Raw genomic sequence first — 18,809 nt, forward strand, 5'->3', positions numbered from 1 at the left:
TTCAAAAGAAGCAAAATATATTAAGATATTACCATTGACAAAAACGAACTACGGAGGATACAGCTCAGGTAACGTAAAATGAGCACACCGTCGACCTCAAGTTTATCAGTGATTAGTAGATTTTCCAAATCAGTGAATAGCAATTTTGGCGCCTTTTGATTGCGCATAACTCGGAATATCCTTGGCCATTCACTGTTTTGCGACAGGAGCCAAGATGGCGTCTCGTTCGACACATTTCTGAGACGAAATTTGAGCGATAAGTAAAGCAATCGTACACAAAACAAATACCAAGAAAGCAACAAACTTTGGCTTTTCAGTGTTTACTGGTGGGTAGAAAATTATTTTCATGCAGAAATTGCATTCAAATCGCAAAAATGCACTTGAAATGTTTGTAAGTTGTAAACAAAGTTCCAACTAAGTGATATTTTTAATATACAAAAAGTTACCTTTTTCATTTTTATTCAACAGATTTGGTAATAATAATAATAATAATTTATGAACTTATTCTGCGCAACTTAACATAAGAATAATCAGCTTCGCATTACAACTGCATTACTTTACAAGAAACAAACAAAAGATAACGCATTTAAAAGTAACAATAAAAAGGATAATATATGCATGCAAGTAAGTAACAAATATAAAATTGATCACCAATATACAGTTCTGAAACTGTTCACATTAGTAATCGTACGAAGTTCTTTTGGAAGAGAATTCAGAGCGTTGGCGCTGCTACCATAAAAGCTCTGTCACCTAACGTAGTCTTCGATCGAACAGCTGGCATAGAAAGTAAAATACTACCAGAAGATCTAAGGTTATATAAAGACGATTTAAATTTAGTAACTTGCATAGATTTTTAGGGGCAAGGCCATGAATTGTTTTGAACGTAATAAGCAGTATCTTAAATTGTATCCGGGCTTTAATAGGCGCATTACTAGCCTGGCTGAGGCGTTCACAACTCTCTTCAATGTATTAAGCTGGTAGGTGTGGGCAGCCCATATAAAAGACTGTTGCAATAATCAACACGAGATGTAATAAATGCATGGACAAGCATTTCCGTTGATTCTCGAGACAAGTACTTGCGAATACGTTTGATATTATGCAAATGATAAAAGGCAGCACCACATAACTTGCTAAAATGAGATGACATAGTGAGCTGCTCATCAAATCATGATCCTAGGGTTCTAGCTACTGTTACAGGACAAACATCAATCGACCCAACCCTAATGCAATTGATGTTAATCTTTGCTAGATGCTGCCTAGTATCTATAATCATCCAACTCCTAATATCACTGATACAGTCAGTCATGGACTTGATGACAAAATCTGCATCCGCAGATCGATTAGGGGCTGAATGATACATACAACTGTATACCGTCCGCGTAGCAGTGGACTTGTGGGAGGTGGCGTTGAACGATCTGAAACAGTTTGCGCGTGCAGATATTGAAAAGCAAGGGGCCCCAAACATGAACCTTGAAGAACACCTTGTTTTAAAGAAAACTGGTTGGAGAGACTACCATTTACAGAGACACGCTGGAACCGGTCAGATAGATACCACTTAAACCAGGCAAGCGCATTGTCAGTTATTCCCAAATCAGACTCAAGATCGCCCCATGTAAGGTAATCCGGAATCCGGAATCCAGGTAATTTTGGTCTGTGGAATCCGGAATCCACGGCTTTGGAATCCGGAATCCAGCTAATGGAATCCGGAATCCAAGAATTGTAATCCAGAATCCAGGTTGCTGGAATCCACTCTGTTGTGATGGTTCCAGGGCCTCTTCTTTTCCTTTAGCGACTGTTGCGTGAAAATCTCATGTCGCAAGGACGCGCAACAGGCATGTTCACGCGTATTTCACTCGCAGGAACATCCCTTGTCATTGTGACATATCGGGTATCAATTTGAAACAATGGTCACATTATAATGACGTGACAGAATCCCAGGGAGTGATTCATATTACTGTATGTTATCGCTCTTTATAAGACACCCTTTCGACCGGGCCTTTCGACCTTTTTCCTCGTTGCGCTTTTGGAGTCGGAGGTTTAGATTCTTTTCCTGTTTGGGCGCAATTGGAACTAATTTTTGGATTTCAGGTAACGTCAAAAGAATAATAATATAAAGTACCCTTATTCTTGGCCGTAGTATCAGTAGTCGCGGTGGTTGCAGTTACTGGCTTCTTTCAGGCACATGTCATCAGTGTCACTCAAAGAATGACATGCTGCACGTGGCGTCGACGTGGTGTCTTTCATTCAGTCCAGATTCAATCAGTCGAAATCAGACATCTCGAGAGATCACTTTGAATTTTTTTCTCAATCGATCGTTATCAATCTTTGTCAGCATGGGGAAGCACAAGAAAAAGCAGGAGTCGGAAAGGTACGTACGTCTATAAATTCGGTGTTTGTGACTTTGTGATGGAAATGTTTTGGCGGCGTGGTTTTGAATAGATCAGAATGTGCGAAACAGTAATCTAAAACTTCGAGCAGCTATATCTGTCTGTTTCTATCATGTTCAGAATTATGAGCTAACTATCTTGCAAATTTACGTACAGGAGTCCAAGAAAGAAAGAGAGAAAAGCAGAGAAAGAAAAGAAAAGTTCAAGGTCTGAGGAGTTGTTGTTTGTTCTATTCGTGTTTTCTGCTCAAAAAGCGGTGGTTGTGCGAACACTTACTGAAGCGTTTCTGTGATCAAAATTATATTCAAAGGTGACAGCGTTTCCATACCATTTACAGACATGCTAATTAAATAGAGCATTTGATCAATGAAACGAACATACCAATGTGAATCCAAAGTAAATTATCGAATTTACTTCACCGTAGAGCTCCGGAAATTGCTTGAAAAGGTCTTCTTCGCCCTTGTAGTTTGTGCATGAGAGAAGATAAAGTATGCACAAGACTGTTCCTATTGGTTTGGGCCACTGACTGCGATCCCAAGCAAAAGAGCTTTATGAATTCCATGCTAGCAGACAGGGCGAAGTACCCCTACCAAGTCCCTATTCCTGACTGTCCACACAGCATCAAGTCAGTACGTTCTGCAGAGTTTTGGCATTGGATTGACATTGATGGATACCTAGTGAATGTAAGGCTGCTTTTGGTGCTACGTAGAGTATACGAAGACATCAAGAAATCAGTTTCATTGAAAGCAGTTCGAAAAAAAGATCGGATGGATGTAGAAACAGCAGTGGAGATTCACCGGAAAGCGATTCAAGATTCCATTCCAGATGAAAGAGTGAGCACAACATTAGTTCCAGAACTGGAATTCAAGCACTGGAAAAAGAACGGGGCCTCTCTTTTAAGCTACCCGGTAGGATTGGCATTCTCCCCAAAGCATAGCAGGCTGTTTATTACCGATAGACGTCTCCATGCAGTCTTCATGGTTGACATGCACTGTCCAGCAAATGTCACATTAATCGCTGGTGAGCCCGGGCACACTAATGGGTATGGCAACAAGGCCAGATTTAGAAACCCAGCTGGTATTGCGGTGAAAGAGAGCGGGAAGCTGTACGTTTGTGACCAAGGAAACGGAAGAGTTAGAGTAGTCAATTTGCGAACGCTTTTCTGTCACGCTTCCCAGATTGTACAAGGGAGCGCCGAAGAAAGCCAAAGTGAGGAAGAAGATTGCGCCGGTAGACGTATCCGTAAAGTCCATGTACACGATCTTTCCCTTATTTCTGAAGGTAATGTACCGGATCTGGTGTCACCATTTGCCATATGTGCGTCTGCAAAGGGTACCGTTGAACTGTTTGTGTCAGACGTTGGTCTTGGCAAGATTTTTTCAATTTCTGGTGTTGTAGACGATGAGGAAACTAACTGCGTCGGCCAGTTAAATGAATTGTTTTGTTTTGATCGATCTAGTTTATTAACTTCATTAGCCTTAACACGTGACGAGCAATACTTGTTAGTTGGAGACGGGAATGGTTCATGTATTCATCTTTGTCAAGTGAGAGGACGATTGAAACTGAGAACAATTTCGAATATTCCAGGCCTCATGGGTATTGCAGTGACAGATGGTGGAACCGTGTTCTTGTCCTCCAGCAAAGAACACGCACTGTTCAGTTTGAAGGAAGAAGAGATGCTTGGGGGTAAAGAAACTCTAACAAAAGTGTGTGGAGAAACTGCAGGCCATCGTGATGGTGTCCAAAGTCGATGGAACAAGCCTACTGCTTTATGCGTATATCGAAACACTGTTTTCGTATGCGATACCGGTAAAGTAGCAATAAGAATGTTGACGTCAGCAAAGGGACTGATCCCCCTGCAAAGTAAGATGGCCGAATATGCAAACGTGTTCCGACTCGACAAGAAAGCCAAAGAAGAAGACCTACCACGTACATTTGAAGATCATGTGAAATCTGTCGAGGAGTTGGTTGCATTTCTCTCTAACCACGAACAGGAAGCCCTGGAGAGGACGGGCAAGCGAAATACCAACGGTCCCGACATGACCATACCTCGATGCACCCGACGGTCCTTCCTCATAGTGCTAGAATCGCTGACCAGCCTTACCAACACGCTAACGGAGATTGGGCATAGTCACCTTCTGGACAGGATCTGTTTCGAAAGTATGACAACTTTGGGCGTGGAATGCTATTTCAAAGGAATGCGAGCAGACCACGACATGCCTACAGTGGCTAACTACGCTTACAGAAGAGCGCGCTGCGTGGAAGACGATATGCTGCGCATTTACCAGAAGGATTTCTCATATTTCACTGGGCCCAATTCATATTATCCGGAGAAAATTATCAAAGGTGAACCCCCAAACATCAAGACGCGACCAAACCAGCTGTCAGCAATCACTGAAGGAACAGGTAGCAAAGAAGAAGACACAAGGCGAGAAACTGTGATGCGAGAATTTGCTAAGGAGTATGGAAGAGGCGTAAGACAGGAAAATGTCCGCTCAAAAACGAAAGAGCTAACTGGCACCCTTCCTTATGCCCTTAGTATGTGTCCCACTACCATCACAGCCTCATTAGAGGAAAGCGAAGACGTAACAACAGCCTGCCAAGTTGTGGATGCTAATGTGGCATTGCGGAGTACGGCTGTACGGGTGCAAACCATTTACCAGAAAGACGACATATTGGCAGTAAGACACAACCGTAGAAGAGAGATCTCACCCTTCTGGTTAGCAGTTCTTCTGGAGGATGTACAAATAGAAGTGAATGGTGGAAATTTTGTGCAGTAAAGAGTATCCCTAAAGTGGCTAAACCAAACAAGTGATTCACTAACATACACCTCCGGTGATCTCTGTAATGGGAATTCCCCCAAGTGCATTCTAACCCGAGTACTCGACTTTTCTTCCGATTGATCAGACATCATTTTAACAACAGAGGAGGATAACAAGCTCTGTCGAATTGCTAATGGGGACTACGGTGACGATGATGACAATGAGAATGAAACTGCACCACCAACTGCAGAGGATGAGGGAAAAGTATCCCTTCCGATAAGACTGCCGGGAGTTAGTTTATCAGGACGGAGAACGACACGGTTTATTCTGAGATAAACGTTTCCGTTGCCTGCGTAGCTTGTAGTATAGTAATTGGACTATCTTCACGCTATTTGTTGGTAAGCTGTAACTGAAGTTTTACATTTCTGTGTGGCAATTAAACCATTCGGAGACGAATTATGTTTGAACCTGAAAAGCACTGATTTTGGCAATGTGTACCTCTTTTGTTATTGTTGACGCCGTTGTTATTATTAAAATAAGAATAGCCCTTCCTCGTTAGTATTTCTTCAACGATGTGGACTCAGTGGACTTCAGAAACCGCTCCTACATTCATAATCCTCTCGGGTAAGGCCAAGAATTATATTTTATACTTATATTTTATATAAGACAATGTACACTTCGGGTAAAAAAAGAACAAGCTTTTTTGGTGAAAACAAAGTACAAAGGAAACGTTGAAAACCAGAAAATAGAATTTTGAAATCTGGAATCCAGCCACTTAGGGAATCCGGAATCCAGGGATGTGGAATCCGGAATCCACAGGCATGGAATCCGGAATCCACAGCGTGGAATCTGGAATCCAAGACTCTCTTGGATTACCTTACATGGGGCGATCAAGACGACAATCAGCTTATCACGATGGTAAATAGTAAAACAATTACCCCCCTCAGGATCGACGAACAGCGTTTAAGATATATACCTCGACGCTTCGCGTCTCCGTATATTTTCTACAACTATTCACCTCCCCTTCGGGGGATAGTTGTATATTACTGTGACAAGTAATCGTCGTAAAATATGTTTGCTTCACCTTTGACTTTCAACACACGGGCATTGAAACAGATCCATTTAGTTAGTTAGTTAGTTTGTTTGTTTTTTGAAAACTTCTCGCCTCAATACATTCCACCACTCATATATTTACGTTCAAGACTAATGTCGAAAAATTAGAATTTAATCTAATCATCTAGACAGGAGTAGAAATATTTAGTGAATTTAAATCTTTTAACGACTTTTAGAAATTAAAGGAGATGCAGTAGGAAAAAAATGCAAAATAAAGTTTACAAAATCCAAGCACCTCCGAACAACAAAAAACTATTTTCCTTAACTATTTTCATCCTTGTAATATCTGGTCTTCTAAGATCTTGTTTCCTTGAAAAAGTAAAGCAAATAAATAGACCAAATCCGATATATTAAAATTCATACTTTGCTGCGAGGCTTAGGGAAAAAAAAAGAAATCATCTTGAGACTCTGCAATGAATGATACATTTCTTTTGTTTTATTCCCCCAAGCCTCGGAGCCGAGTACGAATTATTTTAATATATCGAAAATAGTCTATTTCTCAATTCTTAGCAAGGCAACCTCCACAGGAACGCAGCACTGGTCGCAGCGGGGGCGGGGGGAAGACACCTCCGAAGGTTTTTGTATAGGTGTGTGACCTCCTACAAATCTTCTGTCTGACGTTGAGAAATGGAAACCTTACATTCGATTTAATCTCTGACACACTATTCTGCACGTTCTGGCCACAGATCATCTATTCGACCTACTTGTGCAAGGCATCCGATCCGACAGGTTTCTAAAAAAACGGGTGAACGTATTTCTGATTTTATAACTTTTTATTATCATTATTATTATTATTATTATTATTATTATTATTATTATTATTATTATTAGTATTATTATTATCATTATTAGTGGAAGCAAAGCTGTCCGTGTCAGCGCTGCCCGGGGTTCATATTCCGTGATATATAATCCAGTTTTTAGCGGTCCAATCCAGTCTTCAGTTGGGGCCAAATCTTCTTGCTGTAGCCTTAAGGTTAACAACACCCACAGTAACTCCTAAGATGCGGGACAGAAGCCTTGAGGTTTGAGAAGCAACGTTGCGGGCAGGTTTTTGAGGTTTAGACGTTGTACGTGTTTCATTTTTGGATGTTTTTGAGGCTTCGACACCAATCGTAGTCTCTTGATGAAAATCTAAGTCATGACAAAATGGGTTGAACCGGTCACTTGTGGGGACGATTACACTGGACTTGCAGTGGCGATTCAAAACATTCTGGCTACAGTACCTAGCATAGGAGAAGGCCCTGGCAAATAATTCAGAAGGACGTGCTTAGAAGACATTCGGCTCTTTTCAGTTATTTATTTATTTGTTAATTTATTTTTTGTGGCATAAGATAAAGGTGAAAGATAACAATAATAATAAACGGCAGAAGAATGCAAACTCTAACAGAAGACAGTAAAGAAGAGGATAAAGTTTCAACTATCCCCTTATGGTATTGATATTTCGATATATGCAATATTAAATTAAAACTACAAATAAATGAAGGCGTTATATAAGAGGTCCGCAGATGTTTCTAGCGGCTTAAATAAATCTAGTTTACAAGATAAGAAGAATTTCAAATCCTTACGGTCATGTCGTAAAATTGTCCCGTAGATTTACAGCTCTTGGAAATCTAAATTGCTCTCGCCGGTTTGTGATTGCCTCATTCTCGCTTTTTGTGAGCTTGGACCATTTGCACGAAAACACTGAAATGATTGCCTTCAGAGCATTCTTCACATTTGAAGGAGTTGCAATCTTTAACTCAGAAGAGGTCAGGTACAAGCGACAGTAAATACGATATACTCTGGACATGCGTGCAGCAAGGTGAAAGATGATTTTGTCGTGAGTGTCAGGATCAGTTAAAAGGTCATATAATGATCACAAATGAACGATGAAGAAAGTCCTACTAACTAAATCAAATGCAATCCTCATCACCCCTTTTCCAGGTAATTACTAAACGTTTTGGCGAATTTCTTATGAGGTTTTTGAATTAATTAACAGTTAATGAATGAAGCTGAGTATCTTATGAAGAATTATGGAGATCGAGGTGGGTGTTATCCGTCGAGGCCGTACCGAGATCTCCATAATTCTTCATATGATACGAAAGCCGAATTCAATCATTGTTTTATTATTCATTCAAAATAATTCTTATTTTAAAAACATGGCTAAGACATGCTTACCTCCATCGATGTTAAGTTCATCTTCGATAGTGCACGTTAAGCGTTGTTTAGGTCCGCAAATATTCTCCAAATAGCAGAAGTCGTCCTTCGAGTTGTCTTCTTGCTGTTCTTGCCATGTTTTTAGCTAGTATTTCGCCTAGTTCTTACTCTTGAACGGGTGAAATGTCCGCCATTTTTGTTTTCACAACCAAAACAATTCAACCTCGTCCCCAGGTCTTCTTGGTTAACGATACATTAACTAGCAAGAAAGCTGCACTTTTGACGTAATCGGTTCATTAACCGCAAAATTCTTCCAAATTTGGTCATCAGTAGCTGGTTAAGGTGAACTATGCGTGCGCTTTTAGCCAATCGGAATCCAGGAAATATTTTAAATGAAACGTTATGTCATTTCATGTCAAGTTATGTTTTGCAAAATAACGCTACAACATTGTTAGATTTAATTTATTAAGTGCTATGCTGTGCTATTTTACGCGTTTGTTACGAGAAGCATGTAACCCTATGCTTCTGGTTAAATAAGTAGCGGGTCACTTGGGTGTCCCTCGAGTCATTTCCATGAACTTTTTATGTTAAATAAATTAAACGTTTATTCAGTTTATGTTATGCTACTGCTTCTTCTTTCTAAAGCTGAGTCCAGGCCAGGACAATTTATTTGAGAAACATATACGTATCTTACTCACAAACGTACTTTAGTACTCAGCATAGCTAACAACGGAACACCACGTTATTAATGTGGTGTCCCTTACATTTCAAGGACTTACTGGCACAATCTGGGATCGTTTCTCTTGGCATTAAAAATTCTACGAAACTTTTCGGTGCATTGATGCCCTGCGATAAACATGTCATCGCTACACGGTATCAGCTTCCTTATGTCTGGATCCAAGGAACTAATATTCATTGTTCTGTTGGTGCAGTACCACTGAGAAGCACCCATGGTATTTTGGACCAGCAGCGATATGTTGATCATCTTTTCAAGTAACGCGTCACTTACGTGTCCCTCCAGACATTTTCTGGCTTTTTCAGTAAAACAGGCTTCCATCCGAGAATAGCAAGTTCTGTCAGGAGATATCACGAATAACGCAATCAATTAAGTATTTCCGTTCAACTAATATATTTTTCATCATGTTATCACCAAAAAAAAGCGTTACTTCGAAGCATGAGCAGAGTGAACGGGTTTTATCCCCAATAAAAGTACTATTCGCACCAGTCCCTTGCACCGCGAGTATAAATAAGAGCTCCGCAGCTCATTTCGGCCCAGTTTGCGTAAGAATCCATTCGCTCTGTTATCCGGTTCTTGTATTATTCAGATGGCTGACAAAACCGTCCCGCCCCGGCCAAGGTTACACAAGCTGCAGCTCTGCTTCAACCAGCTCAATCGCCAGTGCAGATGAACTTTAGCTCGCTTGTGTTTCTCCGCTATATGCACCCGGTTTGTTTCCTACCCTTCCCTAGAGATCCTGTGAGGTTTTATACAATAATGTTTTGCTTTTGGTTCATTATCCGGTGGAGGCGTTATTTGTACTTTGCCTAGCCTGAACTGTGCGTTTGCGGGTTTACTGCCTTGTCCCCGTGTTTTTGTTCGCTCGTTTCCCTAGTTGTCTTTCTATACTCTTTCTTGGTGTCGTCATTTCAAGTGTTTTTCTTCCAGCGCTTCCATGGTAGCCTGAAACGGTGTCTAATGCCCTAGTCGGATTACTGACGCTCAGGCTGCCATCCTGAGTGAGTTTTCCTCGCGTTCTTTCTGCGCTTTAGGTTTCCTTTTTACCTTAGCTTGCGTAGCTGGCGGTATTGTGCGGTACATATGTAGTCGAGTGAGATTTGGCGGCGGAGCCGTTGTAATATAGTCTAGTGAGATTTGACGGCGGAGACGTCACGAGCGGCGAACGACCAATCCGTTTCTCCGCACACTGGTGTGCGGACTATTCAAAATAGCGGGGTTTTCTGGCAGGCAGTATTTCAACCGCCTCGTCCCTATTCCCTTTTTTTGGAACGCAGGCTATTTTTACCTTGGACCCTTTGTCTCCAGTTTAGTTGCTTATTCCCTTGTTGACCTCCTTACCCAGCTGTCAGCAAGGTTCAGAAGTCTAGCTGTTTTTCTGCACTCTAGGTTTGTGAGCCCTTTTCGTTCCACCATTCAGTGTTGGGGAACTAGGTTTTCTCTTCTTTGGGTTTTTCGGACCTGGATTTAACTTTTGGCAACTGTCTGGGTTCTCTGGGAGGTATTAAACGTTCAACTTCCCGGCGCAGTCCCATTTCCCCGTCTCCTATTCAGCGAAAGTGAAAGGGACTGTCGCGAATAGTATGCTCACGTTGACAATTAGCCTGCGTAGCTGGAGGTATTGTGTAGTAGTCGAGTGAGATTTGGCGGCGGAGCCGTTGTAATATAGTTGAGTGAGATTTGACGGCGGAGCCGTCACGAGCGGCGAAACCGCGAGAAATACCGCCTGCCAGAGAACCATGATTTTTCGAATGCCGCCCACTTTTGTCACCTTAGCTGATCCCAATTAATCAGCCAATCAAAGAGAAAGCTGCAATTTGAAACTTCTGATTATTTTCGCGCGAGACAGTTTAGCAATAAGCGTTGACAGGCTAAACACGACTCCTAAGCTCGTGATAATGTGAAACGCGACCTTGTGAGTTTGCTTGAACAGAGGTTTTTTTATTTTCTCGGCTCTCGCGCGAAGGTTACTAGCACTACACAATGCATTTATCATTCTAAACTTTGACCGAGTAAATCTTTTTTTTGCCACACTAGGCTTAACATTAAAAGGTCATGAAGCTGGCTTGTTACATGCATACTGAGTAACCATTTCCTCTGGTTTATTCTTCTGTAGGTAGAGGCAGTTGTAAAGTGTTTTAATTTTCGTTGACCTTTGTTCCTTACGGCTAAATAAAGACAATTCCAGCGCTGTGAAGTTTAAAGACGCCATTTCGGCAATTTTGTCATCAATTATGCTCTTTTTAAAGGGGAAACCAGAATCACTTAACGTCTTTTCCAGTTTGCCATCTGCTCCCTTAATTGTAAAATATATGCGAAGGACCATCTAACATGATTGACATATGTATGGCCCTCGACCAATCCGTTTCTCACTGGTGTGCGGACTATTCAAAATACCGGGGTTTTCTCGCCGGTAGTATTTCAACCGCCTCGTCCCTACTCCCTTTGTTTGGAACACGGCTCCGCCGCCAAAACAGTTTAAACTCACACAAAGGCACAATATACAAAGTTTTCGAAAGCGCCCAGTGACTGGATCATTTGAACTTTTTAGACAGATAGGTACGGCGTAGTTACTAAAACATGGAACGACCTAAAACCACCTAAAACCACCCTCAACCACCTCAAAAAAATCAACAACCACCTACAACCACCTCAAAAACATCTACAACCACTCGCAAACAATCTTAAACCATCTAAAACAGGGTATAAATGTCTGAAATAGTTTCACACAAATGTATGTAGTCCCGCAGAATCCTTTAGTCTAGTGTGAACGTGTCTCTTTTATATAATGATATTTGATAATTCTTCTCAGCAAAATGAATCAAAACGTTCTTACCAGTAACGTCCCTTGGAGGGGAGGGAAAGACCCGAATATGTGATCCAACTTTTCGTTCCGTTTTAGTTCGTAAAGTTCCAGCTACTCTTGCCTTGGCCAGGCTCTCAGATAGTATAGTGGGGACGTATTTACAACGAGCAAAGCGAAAATAAGAAGCGCGCATATCCCATCACTCCCAAGAAGATGGCCGGGGTGAAAGTTGGGTTCCAAAACATAATAACGGTATATAAAAATCCAGGTAAATTACTTTAAATACAATCATTAACTATTAAAATTTTTCAACCCATTTTTATTAATTTCGGCTCGTCTTAACTTGTTTTCTTCTGAATCCATTGCATTATAGATTTTTTAAATAACATTTTTAACAATGATTACACCTACTAGTCTCCGTTTCCTGTGTCGTGACGCAAGGGAGTTTAGCCTTGCGTGATGACACAGGAAACGGGTGTGAAAGGCACTAGGGTTTATCTAAAGGAGTCACCTGAAATGTGCAAACATGTTTGGCGGATGAGATGCTAAAAAAATTAACTTGTTCTTAGGAATGTAATCCGCCACCTCAGAACAAAACAGCAGTGAAGCAGACTCCGAGTGAGAGAGAAACCCTACCTTGTGCCATTGCGTAAACAAATGAAACGTGAACCAAAACTTCTCACTGGTACCCAGGGTAGAAAAAGCCAAATCAAGTCAGTCTTTCGACTACGAGTTTGTTATTTTATTTTATTATTTTTGGTGACTCGATACAGTAGTTCATTTTGTAAAGTTCTTTAAGTCTTTTAATATACTTACCATGATCTCGCATTTCATTTCGTGACTTAAGCCAATGGTTGATGATACAAGGGACAAGGGAGAGTAAGATTTTAGGGGGAAGTGGATGGTTTGTTCGATTCTCGTATTTCATGTTCGTGACATGTTGTCGTCTCGCCTTATTTCAGACATTTATACCTTGTTTTAGATGGTTTTAGATTGTTTGCGTGTGGTTGTAGATGTTTTTGAGGTGGTTGTAGATGGTTGTAGGTGGTTGTTGAATTTTTTGAGGTGGTTGTAGGTGGTTTTAGGTGGTTGTAGATGGTTGTAGGTGGTTTTAGGTGGTTTAGGTCGTTCCATGTTTAAGTAACTACGTAGCCTGTTCCAGGCTCCGAGATGGTGGTGGAAAGTCGTTCAGTAATAAAAAATGAGAAAAACGCCCGAGGGCTGGGGAGAGACAGGGCGGCGGCCCCTTTCCCAAGTCGTGCGCGTCTTATTTTCGCTTTGCTCGTTTTAATACGTTCCCACTGTACTATCTGACAGCCTGGCACAGGCTAGTAACTACGATAACTACGGTCATCAAGAAAAATATTGTAATCAACGAAAAAAACAACAACACAACAACCGCTTAAACAGAGTAATGCTGTGAAAAAGACCAAAGTAAAAAGCTTTCAATAGAAGATTCATATTCTTCAAGGCGAGAGTCTTTTTTTCACATATGAAAAGTTTGCTGCATAATGTATACGTACCTACAATCTGCAGTCAGATCCGTTGCCAGGTTAGAGTAGAATTTCTTTTCGCAGCCCCCTACAGCTTCTGCTACAAAATCGGTATAATTGCAAGCTCCAAAGTCCCCAGCAGAGATCCGCTTTAGATTTCCTGAGTACAAAGTAAAGGCAAAAAATGTACTTTGCGATGGTCATAGGGAAGTGCTCATTATCCGATCTAATAGAGGCGAAGAAAATTTGTAATACCTGGAAATATAGGAGAACTCCAGGAAATCCAATTCCACGGTAACTACTTTTTCGATTACTATAGCATACTGCAAATGTTATAGTGTAACGTAGCACTAGAAACAAGGAAAGCGACTCGAGCACGCAAAACACCTTTAATACGTAAAAAAATCTCAAGTAAGCAAAACACATCCAACACATAGAGGATCTGAAGTTCGCCAAGCACCTCAAGAAAGCACAGCAGCTCATACTATAAGCAAAGTACGCTAGGTAAGAAAAGAACAAAAGGTATATACCAAAGGACATGCCATCACGTACTTACCTTTTCCGCGTCACGTTTGCTTGATTCGCATACTATTGGAATCACTTGACAAAGTAATCTCAGAATTCCTAATAAGGTTTCAGATTCTATGTGCAGGTCAGTAGCAATGACGAGTGACAGTTCTGATTACTTGCTCAGTGTCGCAATCGTAGCTAATGAAATATTATAGCCACACAACGGCCACCAACCATGCAACATATTGATCAACGTTTTAACATTTTAAATAGCACTTGACATGATTACAATATTTAATGCGCGATGCAGTTTTGTTTTTTTAAGCCAAAACAGAGTCAAGTAATATTATTTTCTACTTTTTGCAATTTTTAATTCAAGGAAAGTTATCTCTTACCAGCCCAAATGAAGGTAAATATAGACAGCAGTACCAGGAAGCCCATGACTTAATCTGCCTTAGTCTTTAATTCCTTTAGCCGTGAATCTCCAGGAGATTTCCCCTTTATCCGGCACCCTTATAACCTCCTTTGACCTGATATATGTTTAAAAAGAACCGACCAAGTTTTTCATTTTTAATGTTGTTTATGTGCCTCTAAGTCTTGTGCTTTTGTGACCATGGGTGTGCCGAAAGTCATACCTCTAAGGCAATACTGGATAAGCCAGTGCAATGATTACTTCTGTAAGCAAGAAGGCATTAAGAATAAATGTATCGAGGACAAATTAGGTTGCGAAGATTTTACTGAGAAGTATACAAAGGGAGAATTTTTTTATCCCATTCATTGATTAAGCTTTTTTAACAAAAATGAAAGACTATCGAAAAATCCATCCAAATCTGGTCAAATATGATTTGGAATGTAAATGAATCTAAAACATAAATGTCAAAACTGAAAAACTAAATAATTTAAAGCGGTATGCAGTATATGAGTAACTACACCAATTGGAATTTAAAATGCACGTTAGATAATTTTCGATATTCACATCAACTTGGCTCTCTAAGGAATAAGGACCATACTTACAAACAATTACCTTTCGTCACACCCTCAGGGCATCGATCTTTCTTTTAATTGTGAAAGTATTGTGGGAGTTTGAAAGTAAAAAAAAAGCTAGTGAGTGCTGACCCTAGAATTTTGGCAATAAGAGCTACAATTGAACTTGTATGGAAAGTAATGTGAAGGAAAACAAGACGGTAACATTGGTTTGAAATAAAACGCAGCAACAGGTTCAGGGATGATAAAATATAAAATGCCATCGCGTGACCCCGCGATCCGCCCACTGAAGAAAACGATGAGGCCAGAGATTTGCCGCTGATGGACTATTTGCCCGCTAATGTAACATATTGTCTGTTTTAACTTTGGAAAAAAGCAAAACATTTGACCAGAAAGCCTACAACAACATTTAATGCGAACAGTGCACTTTCTCGTTGACCCTTAATCATCAGCTTAAACCACGCATCACCTTCAGTTTACTCCCCCTCTCCCACCAACGTTTAAGTATAATAATGTGATCGTTGACAAAAGGCTTGGAAGCCGAGATAGTGCCAGTATATCTGATCCTTGTTCATAAAGCTGCAACTTCACAAAGAGAAAAACGAATATTTATTGCACTATTTTTCGATGATTTTGCTGTCATCAATGTTATTCACTAATACGTTTGCTACGAGGAAGTAATGTGCACGACTCATTTACTTTTTGGACAGATGTTGAAGGTGGAATTTTCAAATTTCGCCATCCTCCATATTCATTAGGCATTCACATGAACATTTAATATCCGCCAAGCGAAGCTAATGATAAATCTATTTGAAGCACTTAAGACAAACGCAGTGTTTTCAGCCTGAACAAGCGCTGTTGGAATACATAAATAATAGATAACAATATAAGTTGTAATCTCAGATAAAAGTTCCCCGGGGTAAAATGGTAGCGAGACAAATTATTTAATTGTATAATTCTGTCAATTCTCGAAATAAAAATAAAAATTAGCGATAAAGTTTACAGACATCTTAGATAGGCGAAGATAATTTATACTCGGTGAAGCAATCGTTTTAGATAGAAATTAAGCAATAGAATCGTGCATATAACATTTATAACTGGGTGGGGGGGAGTTACAACGAAAAACGGTGATAATGATTTAATAATAATAATGTTATTATTATTACTATTATTATTATTATTATTATTATTATTAAGTACAAATAATGGGTAACCAGCCCAAAATCTGCTGAAGTAAAATATATGAGGCAGGTGTTTCGGTAAAAAGAGGTAAAAAGCATGAACGTGAATCTATAATCAATGGTTTAAAAAGCAGTTGACTTATTTAGAATAAGTTATATTTTTAGATGTTCATGTTGTATAAATACCATAAATTTTAAAGTTTTCAGCGATCAAGTCATTCACAAGGTGAATGAATGTCTAATTTATAGAGTAATTTCCTGGTTCTGAAATGCAGTTAATTAAACTTCAGGAAGAAGTGGTAATTTAGACTTTCGTCCCTTATGTACCTGCTTTTAAAGTCGCTGATCAGTACGTCAAGTTAAGGTGATAGCAGTTGTGTGGCCATCATATAATTAGTAATAACGCCAGAGCCGTCACCTTTGTTAATTGACAGGTCGTAAATTAAATAATTTACAACAAACATCAAACCTAAAGAGTTTGATTTGAACTAGCTTGTTATTTGCAATATGAAGTGAAAAAAATCGATTTGCTCTGCTACTGCAGTGCACATAATGGATATATAGTCTATGTAACCAGCTGGGCTTGTTTGCTTATATGGTATTTCCTACAGTGTTGTTTATCCAAACGAGATCTACTTCAAATTATGATCCACGCAGGTGTTTGAATAAGCACTGCTGAGAAAAATACGATTGAAGTTACAATGACGAATTTACCTACAACAGCATATTCGTTTTATTGCCAAACGGAATCCTTGAATCCTTATGGAATATACAAAAGGGTTCACAGAGCTACCAACAAAAGCGACAGAAGCGCACCAAACCCAGATCTGAAAAATTCTCATTTCTTCGCAATCGTCTTTAGCGAAAAAATTTAATATTGTCATTACAATGTTGGGAGTCCAAAAGAGAATGAAAAACAGAATAACAATAGCCATGGTTCCTGCAGCCTTAGCGTTCATCTCACTACGCGTGTTTTGGTTAAATCCATATAAGCATGTTCGTTGAAACCGCTGAATTCTTCTTCGCTGTTTATAAATGGCCCTAAAAATGTGAAAATAGCAAAACGCTATCACACAAAGTGGAAATGCAATTGCAATAACCGAATGGACTATCCAAAGGGTCTGTATGTCCTCTGCTTCCTGAACAAATGCCCGTGTACACACAAATGATAAAGAGAAGCTCCAGATACCAGCAACAGCTACGAGACAACGCCTGGAGGATATTACATGACTATAGCGTAAGGGAAAGATTACCGCGATATATCTCTCCACGCTCATGGCCGCTAGGTTAAACGTTGTCGTAATCACTGTATGAATCCAGAGAAATTGTTCGGCAATATTCAGTCCATGCTTTCCGTCCGTGATGTTCCGAGCAACTATCACTGAATATATGGGATTCATGACAAGACCAATGGTGAAATCCGCGGCTGCCAGCGAACCAATAAACACATTGGAAGCAACATGTAGAGCTGGCGTGCTAACGATGGCCATAAGGACCAGAAAATTTCCACAAACCGTTACAAAACCCGAAGTGCTGTTTAAAATTAGGAGGACTACCGTGGACGCTGTAGAAAACTCCTTTGAACAAGTTGAGTTCTCCATTTTCGCTTAAGTTGCTGATTAAAATGCACTGGATCAACACAGACCGAATTAGCGGAACAGTTTGCAAACGACTCAAGGGAATTAAGGTACTAATTTGTGTCCAGTGACAGAAAAATTAATAAAACAAGTACCATCTCATTATCGACCTCGCAAAGCAGGTGCTGTGACGAGCTTAATTACACAATCAATTTCAATAATAAATTAAAACCACCCAAGAGGTTTCTTCGATTATTTCCCCTTCATTTATTTGCGAGAAAAGAAAATGGTTCAGTTGTACTTTTATCGAAAAGTTTACTGAAAAGTTACCTCCTGATATTCCTCCTGATATTTTATCAAAACTAACATTATTTAAATTTTTGTCCCTTTTTTGCAAAAAACCTTAGAATATTTCTGAATAATATATTAGAATATCTGATTTTAAAACATATTCTCACAGACCTTAAAGGGTAATACAAGCCTGTATATTAAGATGATAAAGCTGATTTTTAGGCTATTTTGACAGGTAGTCAAGACATGTATGCATCTCTTACGTTTAAGTAACAATTTTTGTCAGAACGATTGGAAGCAAGTAAGTTGTGAGCACTAACCGACATCAATGGTTATTGATCATGTCATGTCAACTGCATCAAACAACATGAATAGAGAGTAGTTACAATATTTCGACAGGCCAATACCAGTCTTCATCAGGTTTATTGGGAAGATCACGAATTTTCAAAAATATATGTGATACTACAACAGACGGAAGTCACGTAGTATAGTGTTTCTAGTTAAAAAAAAAAACGTAAGATAACAGAAAAAAAAATAATGATTTGTTATTATATCTCTTAGTTAGTACGCACAATGCGATTGGTCAATTTTGCGGGCCGTACTTTCCAGTACGGCCCGCAAGACTTCGGAAGACTCTTTGAAACGCATTTAAAAATATTGTACGCAGATAGAGAAAAACGACAGGAAACTTTACAAGGTGAAGAAAGTTTGCCAAACTTTCATGTGGATTTCGTGGAGCTTTTCGAGAGAATCGAGCAAGAATTTGAGCAAGACGAGCCTGACTCAAGTCCAGAAGTTGACAACTTTTTCGTAGCCCAAAAGTGTGCAAACTC

General features: G+C 39.8%; 2 protein-coding genes and 1 pseudogene across 2 annotated transcripts; 1 reads left to right on the forward strand and 2 right to left on the reverse strand.

Moving 5' to 3' along the window:
* Window positions 1-4,212: 4,212 nt before the first annotated feature.
* On the forward strand, window positions 4,213-5,485 carry LOC140922384 (uncharacterized; annotated as a pseudogene).
* Window positions 5,486-7,119: 1,634 nt separating this feature from the next.
* Window positions 7,120-14,384, reverse strand: LOC140922385 (uncharacterized). Its single transcript, XM_073372375.1, has 4 exons — window positions 14,339-14,384; window positions 13,464-13,593; window positions 9,178-9,471; window positions 7,120-7,503 (listed from the first exon to the last, which is right to left on the reverse strand). The coding sequence occupies exons 1-4, from the start codon at window positions 14,382-14,384 to the stop codon at window positions 7,200-7,202; spliced, it is 774 nt and encodes a 257-aa protein (XP_073228476.1). The 3' UTR covers window positions 7,120-7,199.
* Window positions 14,385-16,627: 2,243 nt separating this feature from the next.
* Window positions 16,628-18,024, reverse strand: LOC140923314 (beta-1 adrenergic receptor-like). Its single transcript, XM_073373409.1, has one exon. It carries the CDS (start codon window positions 17,707-17,709, stop codon window positions 16,819-16,821), a length of 891 nt encoding a protein of 296 aa, XP_073229510.1. The 5' UTR covers window positions 17,710-18,024; the 3' UTR covers window positions 16,628-16,818.
* Between the last annotated feature and the right edge of the window lie 785 nt (window positions 18,025-18,809).

The sequence above is a fragment of the Porites lutea genome, chromosome 13, assembly GCF_958299795.1.
Source record: "Porites lutea chromosome 13, jaPorLute2.1, whole genome shotgun sequence".
Taxonomy (NCBI): domain Eukaryota; kingdom Metazoa; phylum Cnidaria; class Anthozoa; order Scleractinia; family Poritidae; genus Porites; species Porites lutea.

Bases quoted from the DNA above. Each gene is read 5' to 3' on its own strand.
- LOC140922385 (XM_073372375.1), bottom strand. From the start codon at position 14,384: ATGGGCTTCCTGGTACTGCTGTCTATATTTACCTTCATTTGGGCTG. The intron at 9,472-13,463 runs GTACGTATACAT...ATCTCCTGACAG, and splicing joins GATCTGACTGCAGATTGTAG to AACTTGCTATTCTCGGATGG. The intron at 7,504-9,177 runs GTAAGTCCTTGA...ATTATTTGCCAG, and splicing joins AACGATCCCAGATTGTGCCA to GGCCTTCTCCTATGCTAGGT.
- LOC140923314 (XM_073373409.1), bottom strand. From the start codon at position 17,709: ATGGAGAACTCAACTTGTTCAAAGGAGTTTTCTACAGCGTCCACGGTA.